The following is an 18,925-nucleotide window of genomic DNA, read 5'->3' as shown; positions in this document are numbered from 1 at the left end:
TAGGGAAGTTAGCATAATTAGGCTTAAATTAGCATTTGGAATACTGTTGAAGAGTCATACAGATTCACTCTCTTCATAAAATTTGACATCATATTTAGGAAAACAATTATTTTTGGTTACTAAGTTTTACAACAGACAAACACAAATTATCTCCCAATTTAGGAAGTTCATTAATCTGCTTTGCTCATAGAAGATTTCATTAGGAACTGACAGGGATATCAAACAGATTACTGGAAGGTAGAATTCTGTTCAGTAATATTTGTTTGGAAGTAACATGTGTCTTATAAATCAAAGTGGAGGTTGGCAGTAACTGTTTGCCACCAAGGACTTGAAGGAACTGGAAAGCAATGTACATCTTGCTATTTGGCAGCCCAGAAAATAAGTTCCAAAGCTATTCCCTAAGAGGTTTTGCAAGGCATTATTATACAAACAAATCAAAATAAGCAGGGTAGTCTGGCTCAAAGATATTAAAACTAATAAACACATTTTTCTCTTTACCCTAAGCAAAATTGCCCCGTTAGTTTGGAAGAAAAAAAGGATCCTCCTCCCCTACATCAGAGGAAGACCTCTATGTTCCACCAAAATAAGAAATTCTACTCCAGAGTAGCACCACTCTACTACACGCTCCTGTCTCTCTGAACTGCAACTCCATTTCATTCCATCAGCTGGGAATCTTGCCCAAAGAAAGCCCAACAGTTCTACAGAATCAGACAAAAACAAACCAACCAAAAAACACCCGTCAGTACTAAGGGTTACAATGTACAAGAAATGCAAGCATTACTTCTTATGTCAAAACAATCACTCTAAGTGACAGTCCACATCACAATTCTGGAATTGATGAGATACCTATTGTACCAGCAGGAAATCAAATGGTTAGAAGAGAATTATGGCAGACTATAATACTGATTGCACCCATCACTCTCTTAGGAAAGCTAGATGTCCAGATCTTCATTTTAATACTTTTAGATCCAGGCCCTTCAAGCCTGGATCTGAATTCTGCAATATTTAAGCTAATAAGATGGTGATGCTGCATTACTGAAAGCATGTGCTCCTGGCTACTTTTCAGCTAACAGGAACCTTTCTGTGTTGTGTCAGTGCTGTAGAGAAGGATGTTATTTCTTCCTTCTCTTACCATCACTCTCACTGCTTGAAAGCAAGAAAACACTGCCTTACCTAAACAACTGCTTCAGGAGGTCTGTTTAAAGATTCAGAATAGGAATGTACAGAACAGCTTTCCTGTTCCATCCAGAAAAAGGTGGTTATTTCTGTGGAGGATGAGCCCAGCCATGAAAAGAATTTTAGGGACTGAGAGTTTTTCTGCCTCGAGCTGGCATCTGCTCAGTGTTTGGGTCCACATGATACACCCTGCCATGAGGTGAATCCTCTCAATTCCTGTCAGCTGGCAGATACTTTGTGACTTCTGAACATACTATGCCATAGCAAATAAGCAAAGGTTTATTCTGATTTGATTTAGTATCTGACTTTACTCACAGAATTAGTTCCAAGAACTTGCAGCTTTGGTTCGCCTGATTCCAGGAGCTTGGCCACCATATGAAGGAAACTTTCCACAAATGGTTTTATGCTTTGAGAATGGCAAGCCATCAGAAGTTGATCCAATGCCTCCATGGCAATTAAAACATACCTGAAAATTAGAGGCACTCACATAAACACGTGCTACAGTTATCATTACCTCAGTTAGTTCAATTAAGGTACCTATTACTACAAAAAACAGAAAACAAAGGGTGGAATACATACATTCTTATATTACCTAAAAAAGGAAGTTACTGTTATTTCCTAAATTCATCTTTATTTCATTTGTGGTTTAGTTGTGGTTTGTTGTTTGTTGGGGTTTTTCTGACAGTGGGGAACAGGAAGGGGAACAGACTATTTTTAGAAGAGATGTCATAATGCTTAGTAGCAGAGTAAATATAATTCAACTTTCTTTTCTAGCATATTCTATTTCCAAATACATATTCCAGCATTCCTCTGTCTATCCAAATCCCAGTACGGAAAGCCAACAACCTCTTCATTCTCCTGCACACTCAGACAACTTGCTAAGTAAATGAAAAAGAGTAAATAAATGCAGTGAATAAAATTAATTACCCTTAAGAATGACCATTAACCCATTCTATAAAGTTATAAAAATAGCTTTTGACATCATAAAGGTCAATAATGATCACCTGTGATTGATACTGCCACTTCCTAGACTCAGTATTTTCTTACTCTGTTTCTATACGCTTTAAAATTTTCTCCCTCTTTGGACTCTACATTCTTTCAAATTTTTAGCTCAAATAGGACTTAAGAGCAAGACAGAGTTTTAAAGTTCATATTTAAATATCATTTAGCCAAAAGTGTTGAAAAGAAAGGTAGCCCCACTTCCCAATACCCTGTGTGACACTCAAAGGTGTACTGGATTTACATAGCAAGGTCTTGGTAGCAGGTGGGCTGCAGGAGTGGCTTCTATGAGAAGACATCAGGAGCTGACTGTAACACCATCTCCAGTCCCCCTGTGCTGCTAAGCAGGAGGAGTTAAAGGATTCAGGAATAAATTTGAGCATGGGAAGAATGGGGGTGGGGGAACTTTGTTTTTATTTCTCACTATCCTACTGTTACTAATTGGCAATAGACATCAGAAAGAAATTCTTCACCATCAGGGTAGTAAGGTGCTGGAATAGGTTGCCTAGGGAGGCTGTTGATGCCCCCTCCCTGGAGATGTTAAAGGTCAGTTTGGATGAGGCTTGTGCAGCCTGGTCTGGTGTGAGGTGTCCCTGCTCATAGCAGGGAAGTTGGAACCTGATGATCTTTTAAGGTGCATGCCAACCTTAACCATTCTATGATTCTGAGTGTGTTCTGCCCATTATAGTAATCAATGAGTGATTTCCCTGTTCTTATCTCAACCCACAAGCTTTTCCATCTTAGTTGCTCCTCCTGCCCTGCTAAGGAGGAGGAGGGAGGGAGCTGCTGGGCGGGCAGCTGGAAGCCAGTCAAGGTTAACTCACCACAAAGGGTGGTCTTTACTTCCTAAAGGGGTCTGTCTTACTGCCTAAATGCAATGAGAACAAATACAATGAAATGCAGCTACCTGCTAGCACCTATTTTTAATGCTGTAACTTGTTTCCTTACCCGTAGCGATGCCTGACAACATCTCTGCTCAGTCTCTCTGCCAGGTAAGCACCAATTCGATCCAGCTTTTCTGGTGCTGAAACTGCATAGAAAGTCAGCTTCTCCATATCAGCTTTAACAAGACCATCCTAAAAACAGACAGAGGAAATATGAAATAAAAATGTTCACAGAAATTATAATTTTTTTGAAGCGTTTTCCCTTTTGTCTACTCAACATTTGAAGACCTGAGCCATACAGATGGGAGTAAGTTACTGGAAAAAAAAAGCATTTTTAGCAAAGTTGTCAACAGCTTAGCTGTAAAATCAGCAACATAACAATTAAAGTAAAATAATTTCATAGAAATTAAGCAACTATCTTTCCCCATCTTTTCTTGGGGTGGGGAGGGGAAAACAGGTATTCCAAAATAAAGTATTTAGTGATATATGTCATCAGTTTTAAGAAACTTTTTCCCTACTGGAACAATGTCCTTTTTTTTATTTTCCCTTTACTCCCTCCCCATTCCCCAAAGTGTATTTGATCCATAATTTTGATGCTATATCCAAATAAGATGGTATTTTAAAGATTATATTTCTTCAGCTTTACATCTTGGACAAGGCCAACATACAGAGTACTTCCAGGCTAGTTGTTAAAACAAGATCAAAGATTATTACATTAGCTCCAATGTGAACTGTGATAAAAGATCTCCTCAGGTGAGGTATAATTCTAACTATCAGGTGAGAATGATCAAGCTTTCTGTCTTCTCTCTTTCCCCAAAAAAAAAGTTTACAAAAATATATTTTTCAAGTAAATTACTTGGAATATACCTATTATTAATTAATGCATTTTATCAAGCAAGTCTTCTTTAGAGAAAGCCTGCAACTCAGCAAAACACCATGAACTTGACTTGTGTCATGCACTGAGCCAACGAATATTAACAAAAGCAGAGACTAACATGTGCCAACTCAGAGCTACTGAGCAAAATTAAAGCTGTAAGACTACAAGTGTAGGAATTCTGAGTGTTTCTACACCTGTATCAAATCAGTAGATTAAAAGAAAGACATTTACAAAATATGTTCCATACTTTCAGCATACTGTATAGACAGAAAGCATTTTTTATAACCTAGTAACATGCATTTATATAATAATTAGAACTCAGTAACAGTGTATTTTAAAGGAAAGCACATGTACTTTATAAGATATAAGCCAAACGTTATACAAATGTTGAATGCTGACTGTTTTACTTAGTTCTGCTATAATAAAAGATAACAATCTGATGACACATTTAAAAAAATACAGCTGCAGAAATATATGCTCTCAATTACTCTGAACCACCATGTGATTCTGTACAGATACAGGCAATGCTAAATGGTAACACAAGTTATTTATTTTCACGGAGAGTAAGAGCAGAGGTCTAATATAGCTCCAAGATTGTTCTAGTGAAATGAGAAATCAGTGTATGAATAACCAGAGAAATTAAAAATCAACAAGTCACCTCTTTGGACCACAGTAACTTACACAGTCAATACCTCACCAATTAGAAAATTAAAATCATGTAGAAAACCAGAAAATATCCACACCTGCAAACATAACACAAAGTGTTTGTGGTTCTAAGCAGTCAGAACAGCCTGCTTAATTAAATCCGTTTCTCTGAACAAAGCATACCAATTACACTCCTCAATATGCACAGCCTTGCTTTGAAAAGGGAATTAGACCAGATCTCCCTTTTCAGCTAAATTATCCTGCTAACCTCTATTAAAGCTATGAAAAGCTAAGGCAGGATTTATTGTAAAATGTTAAAATAGAAAATAAAAAAATAAATAATACTAAATAAATAAATAAATAAACCCCCATTGTTAAAACAGGAGTTACTAACAAACAAATTTCAACTGCTAAACTTTTAAAACGTTAAAAGGCATCACTCACTTTTGGATCTTCAGGGAAGATGTTATCTACCAGCCGCTTGTAGCGAGGGCGCAAAGCAGCACAGCAACAGCACACTCCTGCAGAGAGATTTACCCAAAGGAATTCAGAGTTAAGTTTTAGGAACTCTGGTATTTTTATTAGAAGTGACTAGCAGGCAAGCAAGGAGAAAAAAGATACAGAGAATTCAGCTGCTCGTTACTATCAGCAGAAAAGCAAAATTAAGGTAATTGAAAATAACTGAGAAGTCAAATAAGTAAAACTATTGTTATAATGTAATACAGGAGAAAATATGCAAGCATCTTGGGTACTAAAAATGTACCTGTCATCCAGCTGTACTTAAAAAGAGGCAGAAAAATAAAAATGGAAAAAAAAAAAAAATTTAGTAATGTTAAAACCAAGGCAACTTCACTGGCTGCTTTATTTTCACTCTGAATGATCATTTCAAAACCTAAGTAAACATCCATCAATTTCACTCTTCTACAAAAAAGTCAACTGTGTCATCTTCTGCTTTACAGGCACCTACATAAAACAATATAAACTAAATTCTACAAAAGAGATCTCCCTTCATTATCCCATTATATTACTGGGCATCAGACAAAAGAATCACCTGAAGTGGAGAAATACATTTTCCTGATCTCATTTCTCTCTATTACTAATATTGTACTCATATAAAGATACTTAGAACAAGACATGTAACTTGCACTTTTATTAATTTAAAAAAGAGGCATAATGCCTACTTTAAAACAATAGAAAATTACAAAGTATGTCTTGTTTTTTATAGCGCTCAGGACTAACTGAAGCAGTTTATATTTAAAAAGTAGGACTTGAAGTAAAAACTTAGCACAAAATGAAAACAGACATTTCAGATATCTGTCCAACTATTTTATCATTGCAGATTTATTCCCAAGAAGTTTCAATGTTTTGACAAATCAGATTTGAAATTTTTCAGTGGACTAACCCACTGGTCAGGTCTCAGATAACATTAAAGTAGCTCTGATGCAAAAAAGCCAGTAGAAAATAATACACTGAGTAATAATATAGCAAATGTGGATGAAGATTAGTGGTTTTTTGGACTTTGAAATCTCAATACCTAGCGCATTCAGAGTAGGTAAATACCTTACAAATTCCACTCATAGTCTGACAACTTAATTCTTGCAAGTTGTTTAACTGAAAACAATTATCAAAGATAGATCTGTGCTTTTAAAAACATGTTTTAAGTTCTCCTACCTGGTCTTTTAACTCAGTTCATTAATTATAGTCATATATCAGACTTAAAACTTCAATACATAACTATGGAAACAAAACACACTCAATAGGTTAAAAACCTGCTTGACTTGAATTGTAAATAATTCAGACAATTGTACTAAAATGTTCTATTGAGAGCAATGTTGTGCTCTCCTTTTACAAGTAAGTAAAATCATAGGAAAAGAGGAATTCATTACTGTTTAGTGTATCACTCAGTATTGGGAAATTCAAGTAAGACCATCAAAATTCTCCAAAACCAGACCTAAAATTGTGAAGTATTTCTCAAGGTAGCAATGCAGCTCTGCATGTTGCTCAACATGCTCTGTACTTGTGTCTTCCTATTTGATTTTCTACCTTATGGATCTCTAACATTGGCCCAGAGTAAACAGTATGTTTCATTACTACTATGTGTAACAAAATATTCTGACAACAGCTGTAATAAAAGTATTTTGCTACAGTTATCTAAAACATAACAAGAACAGAAAATATTGCATGCAAGACAGAGGAAATTAAAAATACTTAGAGAGTTAGTTTCCCCTTCTTTAAGTGACAGAAGAAGAAAATCCTTGCAAAGAACAGTAATTTAAATCTTCAAACGGTGTTTTGAGAACCATGTTAATTGCATATATTTAACATAAAACCTGGATACAGTCAGTCCTTTGAGAAGGATAAAAATATCAGATATCAGTACCATCTCATTCTGTCAGCTTTACCAGACGGTTTCAGTTAATGGAAACTCAGTATTGTTCAAATGCTGCTCTTCAAAAGTACGTCACACTGTAAATTTTGACATTAAAAAGGCCTCACAATCAGTATATTGCATAAGATTTGAAAATTTTCTCTTGTCCCTATCCTGGATTTTCAGTAGTATCCTTGCATTGCTACATATTTAATTATAGCACAGTTTACACGGGGAAAAAAGACAACTGACCCAAACTTTTCAAAGAACTCTTTATGATCAAAACGTAACACTAAATTAATATAAAGGGAATACAATAAGGTCATTGAAAGAACTTCCTAAATTAGACAAAACATCCAAGTATAAGAAACTGAGAGTCATTCTATCCAAGCTTTCAGCTTCCAAAGATATTTTCAGTAGAGAAATTTAAGCAGAACATCATCAGGAAAAAAAACTAAGGGGACATGCTCTGCAAAGAACACAGAAACAAAAAAACCAAGAAAAACAAAAGCAAACTTCTAAACAATTATCAGTCAAGAAACAGATTTTATGGGAAAAGTATTTATCATCAGTGTTTTGATGTAACTTGGGAAGATTAATAAAAACATAGGAATAGGTTTCTAAAAATGTATTAAAAAAATCACAAATATCAAGTTGTAACAACATATATTAAAATATATTAATATTTAACATAGATTGCAACCAAAAAAAAACCCCAAAATCTAGAAACATTCACTATGTAGACCAGAAAAGATCAACATTGTAGAAGAGGGACAGAAGCTGAAAAATTGAAAACAGATTCTCTACTTCTTTGGTTCAAATTTAACCCAGGTAACAGCTGATCCAAAAAACCCACATTTGTTTTGTGCAAATTAGCTGTTTTGCAGGTCTATGGAATGAAGTCACTAAGCCAGATAAAAAGAACCTGTTCATTTCATGCAGGTTTATCTACAAAACATCCTATTATAATTCCCTTTCATTGTCAGGCAAAATTTGCATCTTAATGGTCTCCCCCTGAAAGAAATTTTTATGTCACTTCATACAAGTAAATATAAAGGTTAAAGGAGTATCTGCAAAGAAGTTTGTCACACGGTACTCAACATAAAAGGTTTACAAAGTAATGTTTACTTCTCCAGGAGTGGGACTTTACAAGACTAAACATGCACGCTTACTTCTGCTAAAGGAGTCCTGTAATCTGCATTTTACACCTTAAGACTGTATATATCTACCAGGTGCATGAGTACTTCATTTTACACACACGTATTCTACACAATAGCATAAAGAAGAAACAGTCCTTGGTATCAGAAAATGGTAATTTCACCTACCCAAACACATACACGGTCTTGGTTCAAAAGCAGTATTATAATCATAGGCTTTTTCTTGCTCAACAGTTGGAACTGGAACATACTGCCTCATCCTGGGTATAATTTCACTCCCCGGGGTACTCCCTCCTTTCCCAGAGCTTTGTTCTCTCAGGCCAGCACAGGAGCAGTCCCTTCCCGCGAGAGCTCTGCAATACTGTAAGCTTATCTGATCAGCTCTGACATATCTGATCAGCTCTGACACTTCTACACAAAGCCACCAAACGCATGAAAAACTTCAGTATCAAATTCAGCTAACCAGGCCAAGCACAAGACAAGACAAAAGAGTAAATGATACCTCGTCAATGTGTGATTCACAGCTTATCAAATGAAACTGCACAAAGCCAGTTTTATTACTTCACATCCCCAGAACACATAGTTCATTATTTCTGCGACTAGAAGCAAAACATCAGTATTGTTTCAGAAAAATTGTGTCCAGTCAGCTGCCACATATCACCGCAGAGTGATACACATTTCAGCAAAACTCTCACTTGATCTTGCTAAAGAATGGCCAGAAAAATATTATTTAAGGCAGACTGCTGACCAGAAAGTCTTGTTAAACAGAAGGGTTTATCTCCAAGATTAGAGAAGCACTTTAAAAATTAATAAGTTAATGACATGAACATTATCGCTAATAATACTTCAGAATTTAAGAAGCAGTGATGACAGAAATTAATCCTTAATATCCTTGCTCACGAAGTTTGTGATCCATCAGGTCAAAAAGCAACGCTGAGTTAAGCAATTCTGAAGTTACTTTCTGGCTTCCCATTGCTTCTCATCACTGCACTGTTTTACTTCCTACATTACATACACTTGGATTGTGGATGGAATGTAAGCTGTTGATTTTAATAAAATCACAACTAATAATTTCTACTAAATAACAATTCCATACCAATTCTAGACTTAAAAGACTAGTGTTAATAAACCAGTATTTACTGCAAGTAAATTCAGAGAAAATACTGAGCTGCATAGAAACTGACACCACAGAGCTTAAGAAAGAAACCCTATAGAGTAAATTAGAAATATTCACATTACAAGAAGGTTTATTTCAAGTAAGCTTGTCTGAATATTCACTGCTACATTACAGAAAAATAAAACCTTCTAGCTGCCTATAAACATAAAACACCAAGTTCTGTCCATCAAGTTTAAAACTGCCAAATTATTTTCCTCTCTATCAGAGCCTAGCAAAACAGAAAACAAATGGATTGTATTACTTATCTAATGCTAGCATTTCTTCCGAAATTTTGTATTGCTGTCCGATATTGTTGTCAATTGCTTGCTAAACATTAACAACCTAAACCAAGATTTCATGTTCACTCACTGAATAATTTTGTTATGCCCCAACCTTGGATCTGGTTGTCCGTATCTTTACTGCCTAGCTTCCAAGATTTAAAATAAAATAAAATTAACACATTCTATCAAAAAAAGAGTATAATTAACATAAACGTTTGAATCAGCAGATGAATGCACGTTTTGCTCACATCAAGAAACTGAGCAATATTAAAATTACATTTGGTCGCTCAGTGTTCTTAAATATAACTATGTAACATTGTGTACTTTTATCCATAAAACCTTCATTTTATTTTTATTTTTTCCTATATCTGAGATGAAAAATACAAACAAAAAATAAATTAGTTTCAAATAACCAGAGGAAAGTGCATAAAATAACACTTCTACCACTACACTAACTATACCTGGTTAGTTTTGAACTGTCCTTATCAGTTGATGCATTTAATTGGGAACTAAAACTATTTTCAAGGGCATTCCCCTTCTGCTATCAAAAACAGAACAAGTATTTTAAAACAAGGAAATTATTCTGGCCATATAAGGGAGTTAATTAAAAATACTATTTAGACTGCTATAAAAAGAACAACTGCTGTAAGGATGTGCTCATCAGCCATTGCAATGTCCCTGGAAAGCAGTCCCAGAGAGTACAGAGGACTCTTCACTTATGCAGGACCTAGTCCCATCCCCCAGATCAGCCTCTCCTCTCCTCCACCTCCCACCCTGGTGCTATTTGACATCTAAACAGCTGAATTGTAGCCTCTCTCCATGGAAACTCAGCAAAGAAAATGTCCAACATGCAGATGAAATTTCTGTCTTGAGAACACTCTATTCATTTGTATGTCATTTTCTGACATCCATGACAGCAAAAGCTCAGTACCAGTCGATGTGAAAAATTCCATCCACTACCTAGGTTTGGAAATTTTACATTTATTTTTTAAAATATGCTGATGTCCAGATAATTTGAAACAAATAATAATATTTTTTTTAAGAAGCCTCTCCCAAGAACGTATTCTTACAGTAGAGCTGTAAAGTTAATTATAAAGCTAATTCTGGTATGATATGACTTTAAGGTGTGTTCTTCTACATTTAAATCAGCATGGAGAGATGCACAGCATGATACAGTGAAAAGCAAGCAAAACCAATTTGCATATATGCTTTTCATAAAGTGAGAAATGACAATGAATGTCAGGTTAGGAGTAAGAAGTAGGAAAAAAACCCCACCACAGCCGAGTCAAATAAGGCTTACCACTCAGCTTCTTCAATAAGTATTCTTTCCAGAACCATTAGCAATTAAAACAAATCCCCAGGGAAGATATTATCTTTGGGACATGCCTTTTAAAGACTTCTAATTCATTAAAAGGAAGTTTTCCATTACATCAAGTTCTCCAGTTGCATCCTTTTTCACAAGTTCACCACCCACAGTGTTTCCATACTGTCTCTTCTTTCTCCCATCTTTGCTGTTTTCACAGACTAACTTTGTTTTACTTGCTCATTTCTGTTCTTTTCCACACCACCTCCTCCTTCCCTACTCTGAGATAGTACCAGCACTCTATTTTTAATACAGTATTAAGAATATCTAAAATTAATCTGGTTCCAGTGAAAGAAGCTCTTTATCTTATTATGAATTTTGCTTCTTAGTTCTTGTCCTTATTTATATTCCTATTAAGCTGGTCATAACAAGGTCATTTACTTCTCATCACTAAAGCAATACAGAAAGGAAATGTTGTCACTGACTTGAGAAAACACCTGGACAGAGACATCTACATAAGTTTCTCTCTCCATCACAGTTGGTACACATAACCTGTTCACATTTTAAAAAACTGGGTAAAATCCAACTTTCATTCCTGTGTTCAATATTGGCAGGAAATTATTTTTTAGGTGGTAAATGCAAAGAAGGAAAAAGTAGCACATTATAACTATTTAGCACAAATACTCTGATCCCTGTCTCCCTGACCAAATGCCTGGCTCCTCCTCAGGTGAACAGAGTCTCCCCAGCCCAGCAATGATTCTGACACAGAAGTAAACTCCCAGTACTATCATGTTCAAAGCCTGGGTCAATCTTGGCCCAAACCTATTCTCTAACCTAGATGAGCAATTTTCAGGATACTGTGTCCTTGAACACCTCAGAGCTGCAGAAGACAGCTGCAGGTAAGTGCACTGTAACCTCTGTAGGCACTCAAAGGCCAACTACTTCTACCACCAATTTCTTTGTTACAGGTAGGGAGCAACATCTAACATGGAAGACCATTCTACAGAAGATGCTGCAGCACCAAGAAGTTTTCTGATTATTGCTACTTTCTCAGTTTTCTCAAGATGATGCAGCTTGTTTCCTTGACTTAGTCAACAGGGGAGGAGCACAACTGCAGTGGTATGAACTCCTACAATGTTATGCCGCTGCCCATCTTTTCCACACTGAACAGGACGCTCAGAACAGTTGTAGAGATGTCTTCATCACATGCATCCTATGACTGTATCTAAGCAGGCACAATTGTCTTGCTGCAGACATTCCAAACTCACCTGGACATGTTCCTGTGTGAGGTACTCTGGGTGATCCTGCTCTGGCAGGGTGGTTGGACTAGATGATCTTTTGAGGTCCCTTTCAACCCCTAAGATTCTGTGATTAAACTCTTGACTCCTGCCCTATGGTGCCTTGCAGAACACACTGCTCAAATGCACAGTGCTGAAGGAGATCTGGCAGTAGATACCACATTGTCACATGTATTGCATCATGAAGAACAGTAAGACTTGAGAAGCTTTCTGTGAGTAAAGACAACATGCACATCATGTTTAAAAGTCCTGAAGAGGAGGAAGTAAAAGTTCACAGGTTGTCCTTCTGGAAACCTCAAAGCTAATGCAGTTTGAAGGGTTAGCCCAGTGAACTAGATTTTAACTAGTTCAGAGCAAACGACTGAACTGTACATAGGACATGTAAGAGTGTGTTGATCTATATACTTTTTTTTTTTCTCCAATTAAAACACCCTAAATGCCAACATAAGCATGGACAGAGCTTCAAAAACAAGTTTTACCCTCATTTGAGCACACTCAGCTATAGACCTGAGTACATATGCACAAATTTTGCAAAACATTTCCTAATTCAAAACAAAACTTTCTGTATGCAAGTAGTTCAATACCAGAAAATACAAAATTGATTTCCCCCTATACACACAGTACACAGAAAGCACCATAAGAGTATGGACGAAAACCTTCTGTGAATCTAGAACCATGCTGTGGTAACCACACTGAGAAAGCGTGCAGCAATTCTTCTGAAGCACAGCGCCCACAGGGCTCAGAACATGACAAAATATCTGTTCCTGTTCAGTAACTAAGTATATAAATTGTATTGACATTATTGAAGAATAAAATGATACGTAACAATATTGCAATGTTACTTTGAAAAACAGTCGCATCAGATACATAAGCTTAAGAACTCAAATTCTTGATGGAGTCTCACCTGCAATTAAGAACCCTGTTTGTGTCTACACCTACCCATTTTATTTTCCTAGAAAGTACTGACAAATGGATATTTGGACATGTCAACATACACAGAGAAGAACATTATATTAATTCAGAATTAAAAAAAAAAAAATCAGAAAAAAAATCATTTTACATATTATCAAGAACAAGACCACAGAGCTGTCTATGCACCCCACTTTACACACTTCCTTTTCTCTGTAGACATCCTTACCTAGTTCATCCTGCCCTCACAGAAGAGCAGCTTAGTGCTACAACAAGGAAGCAGAAGTTTATGCAACCAATCTTCAATATTAACAGTTTTAAACACAGTCACGAAGGATAGAAGTTACACTAAAAAAATCTTCCTTCTAGGTTACTCTGAATTGTACCTGGGTTGGGGCAATCCCAAGCACAAATACAGTCTGGGTGAAGAATAGATTGAGAACGGCCCTGAGGATAAGGACTTGGGGGTGAGGACTTGGGGGTGATGGTGGAGGAGAAGCTCAACATGAGATGGCAATGAGTGCTTGCAGGCCAGAAAGCCAGCCATGTCCTGGGCTGTATAAAAAGAAGTGTGGCCAGCAGGTCAAGGGAGGTGATCCCGCCCCTCTACTCCACTCTCCTGAGACCCCACCTGGAGCACTGTGTCCAGTTCTGGAGCCTTCAACACAAGGACATGGACCTGCTGGAGCACAAGTCCAGAGGAGGGACACAAAGATGATCAGAGGGCTGGAACACCTCTCTTATGAAGACAGATTGAGAGAGCTGGGATGTTCCGCCTGGAGAAGGCTCCAGGGAGACCTTGTAGCAGCCTTCTAGTACCTGAATGGACTATAGGAAACCTGGGTAGGGACCTTTTACAAGGGCTTGTAGTGACAGGATGAGGAATAACAGTTTGAAATGTGAAGAGGACAGATTTAGGTTAGACATTAGGAAGGAATTCTTCGCTGTGAGGGAGGTGAGACACTGGAATAAGCTGTGCAAGGAAGCTGTGGATGCCCCTTCCCTGGAAGTGTCCAAGAGGAGGATGGATGGGGCTCGGAGCAACCTAGTCTAGTGGGAGGTGTCCCTGCTCACACAGGGGGTTGGAACTAGATGATCTTTCAGGTCCCTTCCAATCCAAATCATTCTATGATCCTCTGTTTCCTTACATATTAACAGCTTTACAAAGGTATCAGGAAGCAGTACTGCTTTAGTATAATGATACAGCTAAATGTTAGGTTGAAATTCCTTACTCACTCTTACACTAAAGAATGAGTAAGCATTCTCAAGCCACAGTTAACGACTCTGGCTGCTCATTTCATGCCAAAGTACACACCTTAATCAGAAAAATACTGTAACATGCCAAGGTACAATTCAGAATTACAGTTTTGCTCCTCTTGAAAAATGAAAGGGCTGAAATCTTTAACTGATCTCAAATTGGAAATGAAAACATGAATTATACAGGTGACAACTATTTTTTAAAATCCTGGAATTCTAGAATTCTACTCAGATTTACATAGTAAATGCAAATCTATTTTTTAAAAGCCACTGAATTTAGAAAGAATTAAAAAAAATGTTTATTTGAAATAAAATATTTACCTTTTATCACAAAATTGTCAGGGATATTGCAAATCTTTACAAAAGATTAATTCTTACTGCCATGTTTCTACTTAAGAAAAATAAATCAGTATTTGAAAGAACCCAAAGTTCTTAAACACAAAAGACCAGGACTTCAGTAGCATTCATTTCATTAGCCCAGTTATTTGCACATGTAAATTATCAAAGGCTAGGAAGCAATTCAGACTAGTGCAGTATTCAGTGTACACAAATACATTTACTGATTTACACACCTGCTCAAGGAAATAGCAAGTTCTACATAAATAGATATAACTAGTTCATTTTTTATATTTTGTACTTAGGCAAATTAGGAAGTTTCCTAGCTTACCAGTGAAGAGATTCTTAAATATACCTCTGCAAGGCAAGGATTTGATAATTGTTTTAACTTCTGAAAGGTAAAACAATGATGGCATGTCCCTTATGTTAGAAAACTTCATATTGACCTCTACTTGGGTACCAAAAGTCTTGTATACTTTGAGCTAGCTGGGTTACCAGTAAGAGTCACGGGTCACTCCCTTGAACACATCAGCTACAAACAGAATTTGCTAGGATACTTCACAGAAATGAACTCCAGAATATGGAATTAAGCCGAACTTTGGTTGTCTAGCTAAGCATCACCAAAACAACAAAAGTTACATCTTGAATGATGTAACTTACTAGAAATTAAATAGCACTCTTTGAAAGCCAAAAGCCATGTACACCACTGACTTCCACCTTCACCAATTCATGAGGTACCCTATTCTCTAGAGAACAACTTGGGATCCTAGTGGTAAATGACAGGAAAGAAAGTCCATAGACCATGTACAGTGAAAGCCAAAACATTTTTTAAAGCAGTTTACCCATGCCTTTCCACAGAGCCATGCATTTAATCACACAGCAGAACACTCATCCCACCTCCCAAAAATCACTTTTTCTTTGTTGTCATGCATAAAATATAGGACACTTGCATGCATAACCAGCATGAGCCTTCTTACCCTTTCGTCCCATGATTGAGAAATCAATAGCAAACAATTCTGCACATGAAGGTTAATCGACTGATATGAAAGCCAGTTGTAAAGTGATTTCTGTAAATAACAACGATAGCTGAATTTTAATAAAACCTGAAAAAACTACTAAGCTACATGATAACATTCAGTGAACTGTCCATGTATAATTTAAAAGCACATAAAGGCTTTGATGGGGACAGAATGAAATTCACGGGTAAAGTGTGTGATTTCCTATGTTATATGCCCAGATTGTGCAGACACCAGTGACAACAGCTGAAAAAATAAATTCTTCAGGTTTTAAGAAGGAATGGATGAGACAAGATTTTTTTGGTTTTGTCTATACCAAAGTGTGTTCTGAAACAAATGGAAGGACGTTGATAATGTTACTGGACATTATTTGCAGTCGTTAAATATGAATGATTTTCACCTTCTATGGAACTGCTCTTAATCCTAATTTCCCCAAATGGGGCTAGGATGATGTGCACATAGACAGAATTAAGAGCTGACAGAAGAAAAAAAAAAAAACACCAAAATGAACACTTCTTCAAAATTAGCAAGTCTTCTTATCAAATCACAGAATCATAGAATGATTAAGGTTGGAATGGATCTTAAAGATTCTCTTGTTTCAACCTCCCTGCCATGAACAGAGACACCTCACACTAGACCAACACCTCCAGGGAGGGGGCTTCCACAACCTCCCTGGGCAACCCGTTCCAGTGCCTTACTACCCTCATGGTGAAGAATTTCTTCCTGATGTCTAACCTAAATCTCCCTTCTTTTAATTTAAAACCATTACCCTTTGTCCTGTCGCTGCCCTCTTTGCTGAAAAGCCCCTCCCCAACTTTTCTGTAGCCCCTTCAGGTACTGGAAGGTGCTATAAGGTCTCCCCAGAGCCTTCTCTTCTCCAGGCTGAACAGCCCCAACTCTTTCAGCCTGTCTTCATAGCAGAGGTGCTCTTAAAGAAATCCATGCAAGTTAAGTCAGTAGGTGAAAGAAAAACTCAGTAACAGGGCTGCTTCTCATCCTAGACATGGTACTGGATCTGGTACTAGACTCAAGCAGCAGACAATGATTTCAGATACTCTCCCATGTAATTCTTCTGAAATAACCAAACTACTAAAATCTTACAGGACTATAATGTATGTATTTTAATGTTGTTCTAACCAGTCATCAATACTGCAAGAAAACTAATAGGGTTTCTACTGCCTATAAAATAAAGTAACTATTAAAAAATATTTTTTAAATGGAAGGTCCCATTTAGGGTTTTTAAGTATCCAGGGCACATGAGAAACATCCTCCAGAGGAGGAAAAAACTATGTTAGATAGAAGAATGGAAAATGTAATTAGTTAGAACTATGGCTTAATTTTCACTAAATACATTAGAATGCTTAGCCCATGAAATATTTATATAGATAGATTTAGGAATGCATCTCCAGCCACCATGGGTATTTTAGAACTGTATTTCACTGAGAAAGAAATCTTCCTTTATTTTTAACAATCTTGTTATTATTTAATTATTATATACAGAGAGAAGTAGAATTGCAAAAGACACATAAAAGCATTTCTCAAAGGGAAGAGGGAAGAAAACCAAAATGAGATTCTCAATCTTTTAAAACAGGTGAAGAAAATTAAATATGAGTTATGGTTTCTTTAATTTCGAATTCCATTTCAAACACTGTTTTCCTCTCATCACTTAGCAAGGAAGTTCTAGTCAAAGAGAAAACTCTAATTTTAAGTTTGTTGGATTGGTTTTTTTTGTTTGTTTGAGAGGGGTTAGCTGGTTGTTTCATGTCATGTAAAGACTGTGAAGCAACTGAACTGAAAGCAGTAATATTGAAGACAAATTGTTGTTTTGTTCAATTGTGCTACCTTTACTTTCATCTCTCAGCAAATTAGAGAAGCCAACAGACCTACTGCAGACTATGTCTCTGCAAAGACAACTGGCAGAAAGCCATTTAGTGTCTGGGAAGCTGAGGAAACAAAATGTTACTTAGTTTAATGAGAAGGAATCAATGCATCAAGCACACTTGGAGCAGCATTCTGTAGTTACCAACACAGTCACATCACTGTAACCAAGAACAGGTCATATCATAGAAGATTTTTCCACCTAATTGATACATGTATCTCTTAAATTTGACAGAATAGCATAGGGGATGTTCATATTGCTAGATTTCACAGCAGAAATTCAAGGGAAGATTGTGGGAAAACTACATTTGTCAAAATCCTTATTTGTATGTATTTGCTCTCTTCATATGCAAGTCGCGGTCATTCATACAACGACCTGCTAATCAGCTGCTAAAATCAGTTTAATGTAACAATAATTATTAACAAAACCTTCAAAAGCAAAGATATAGTTAAGTATGTCATCAGCATAAGTAAAAACAAGAAAAAAGAACAAGGAAGGTTAAAAAAAAAATAATCACATGGCTATCACAATACATTCTTATAGTCGGCAAGTGTTCTCACCCATATCAAGTAATTTTTCTAGTCAAAGCAATCTCATTTTAGTATAAAAGCTGCCTTTAAATTAAATACTGAATGAAAATGAGGGAATACAGCCAATAAGTAGGCTAGCTGTTTCTGAAAAAAACCCTCATAATCTACCAAACTGTGTTTCAATGATCTGATTAAGTGTGAATATCTGGAACATAATGTCCAAAAGGAAAAGAGTCTTAAACAAATATTTTGCTACATGACTTGGCTATGCTTTTTCCTTAAGCATTCTTAATGCTTCTATCCAAATAAGGCAGAAAAAAATCCCTACCAAAACCACCCATGTTGTTAACAGAAGTATGTAAATGAAATTATACGCACGAATTCCTGAATAGGGAAATTGAGACCAAATTTGTGACAAATGAAAAACACATACTGCCTATACTAAAAAGGTTATTGGTCACAAGTTCTTTGGTTTGCTTCTAAGTAAAAGGACTAATTCATCTTTTAATCTACAGTTTATTTGAGATAAGGCACAGCTAAATCCGTTCATAAAACAGCTGTGGCTCACATCAATCAAATCCTACTCGATTGCAACAGCAGTATGAAAACACATTTGCTTTCTCAACATTTTAGAACCTGTATTTCAACTTCAGATGAGGACACCACGTTTGAAAGGTTATCTTGCATCAATGCCCATGTTATTTGCACAAGAGGAACTATAAAGTTAAAGCTGCAAAGAATACAAAGAAAAGCAATCCTTTGGCAAGGTTGTTAACAAGTGCTGCAGCAATCACCTAATCAATATAACGGCCATGCCACAGCTAGTGAAAAACAAACACATCTTTAAAGAGCAG

At 36.5% G+C, this 18,925-nt stretch overlaps 1 protein-coding gene across 6 annotated transcripts in view; it reads right to left on the bottom strand.

Moving 5' to 3' along the window:
• Window positions 1-18,925, bottom strand: part of EFR3A (EFR3 homolog A) — an 83,126-nt gene that overhangs the window by 55,583 nt on the left and 8,618 nt on the right. For 2 of the 6 annotated variants that reach the window (XM_051609675.1, XM_051609674.1), the window contains exons 1-4: window positions 8,275-8,403; window positions 5,026-5,102; window positions 3,124-3,251; window positions 1,492-1,642 (exon numbers count right to left, since the gene is read on the bottom strand). In XM_051609675.1, the coding sequence (XP_051465635.1) occupies window positions 1,492-1,642; window positions 3,124-3,251; window positions 5,026-5,102; window positions 8,275-8,365 (447 nt within the window). In that variant the 5' untranslated portion in view covers window positions 8,366-8,403. Of the gene's footprint in view, window positions 1-1,491; window positions 1,643-3,123; window positions 3,252-5,025; window positions 5,103-8,274; window positions 8,404-15,623; window positions 15,714-18,925 lie in introns of those variants that run through there. The other 4 variants (XM_051609677.1, XM_051609678.1, XM_051609676.1 and 1 more) reach the window with 3 other exon arrangements.

The sequence above is a fragment of the Apus apus genome, chromosome 2, assembly GCF_020740795.1.
Source record: "Apus apus isolate bApuApu2 chromosome 2, bApuApu2.pri.cur, whole genome shotgun sequence".
NCBI classification, from domain to species: Eukaryota; Metazoa; Chordata; class Aves; order Apodiformes; family Apodidae; genus Apus; species Apus apus.
Note: the sequence above shows the minus strand (reverse complement) of the source record. Positions and strands in the feature narration are given on the sequence as shown.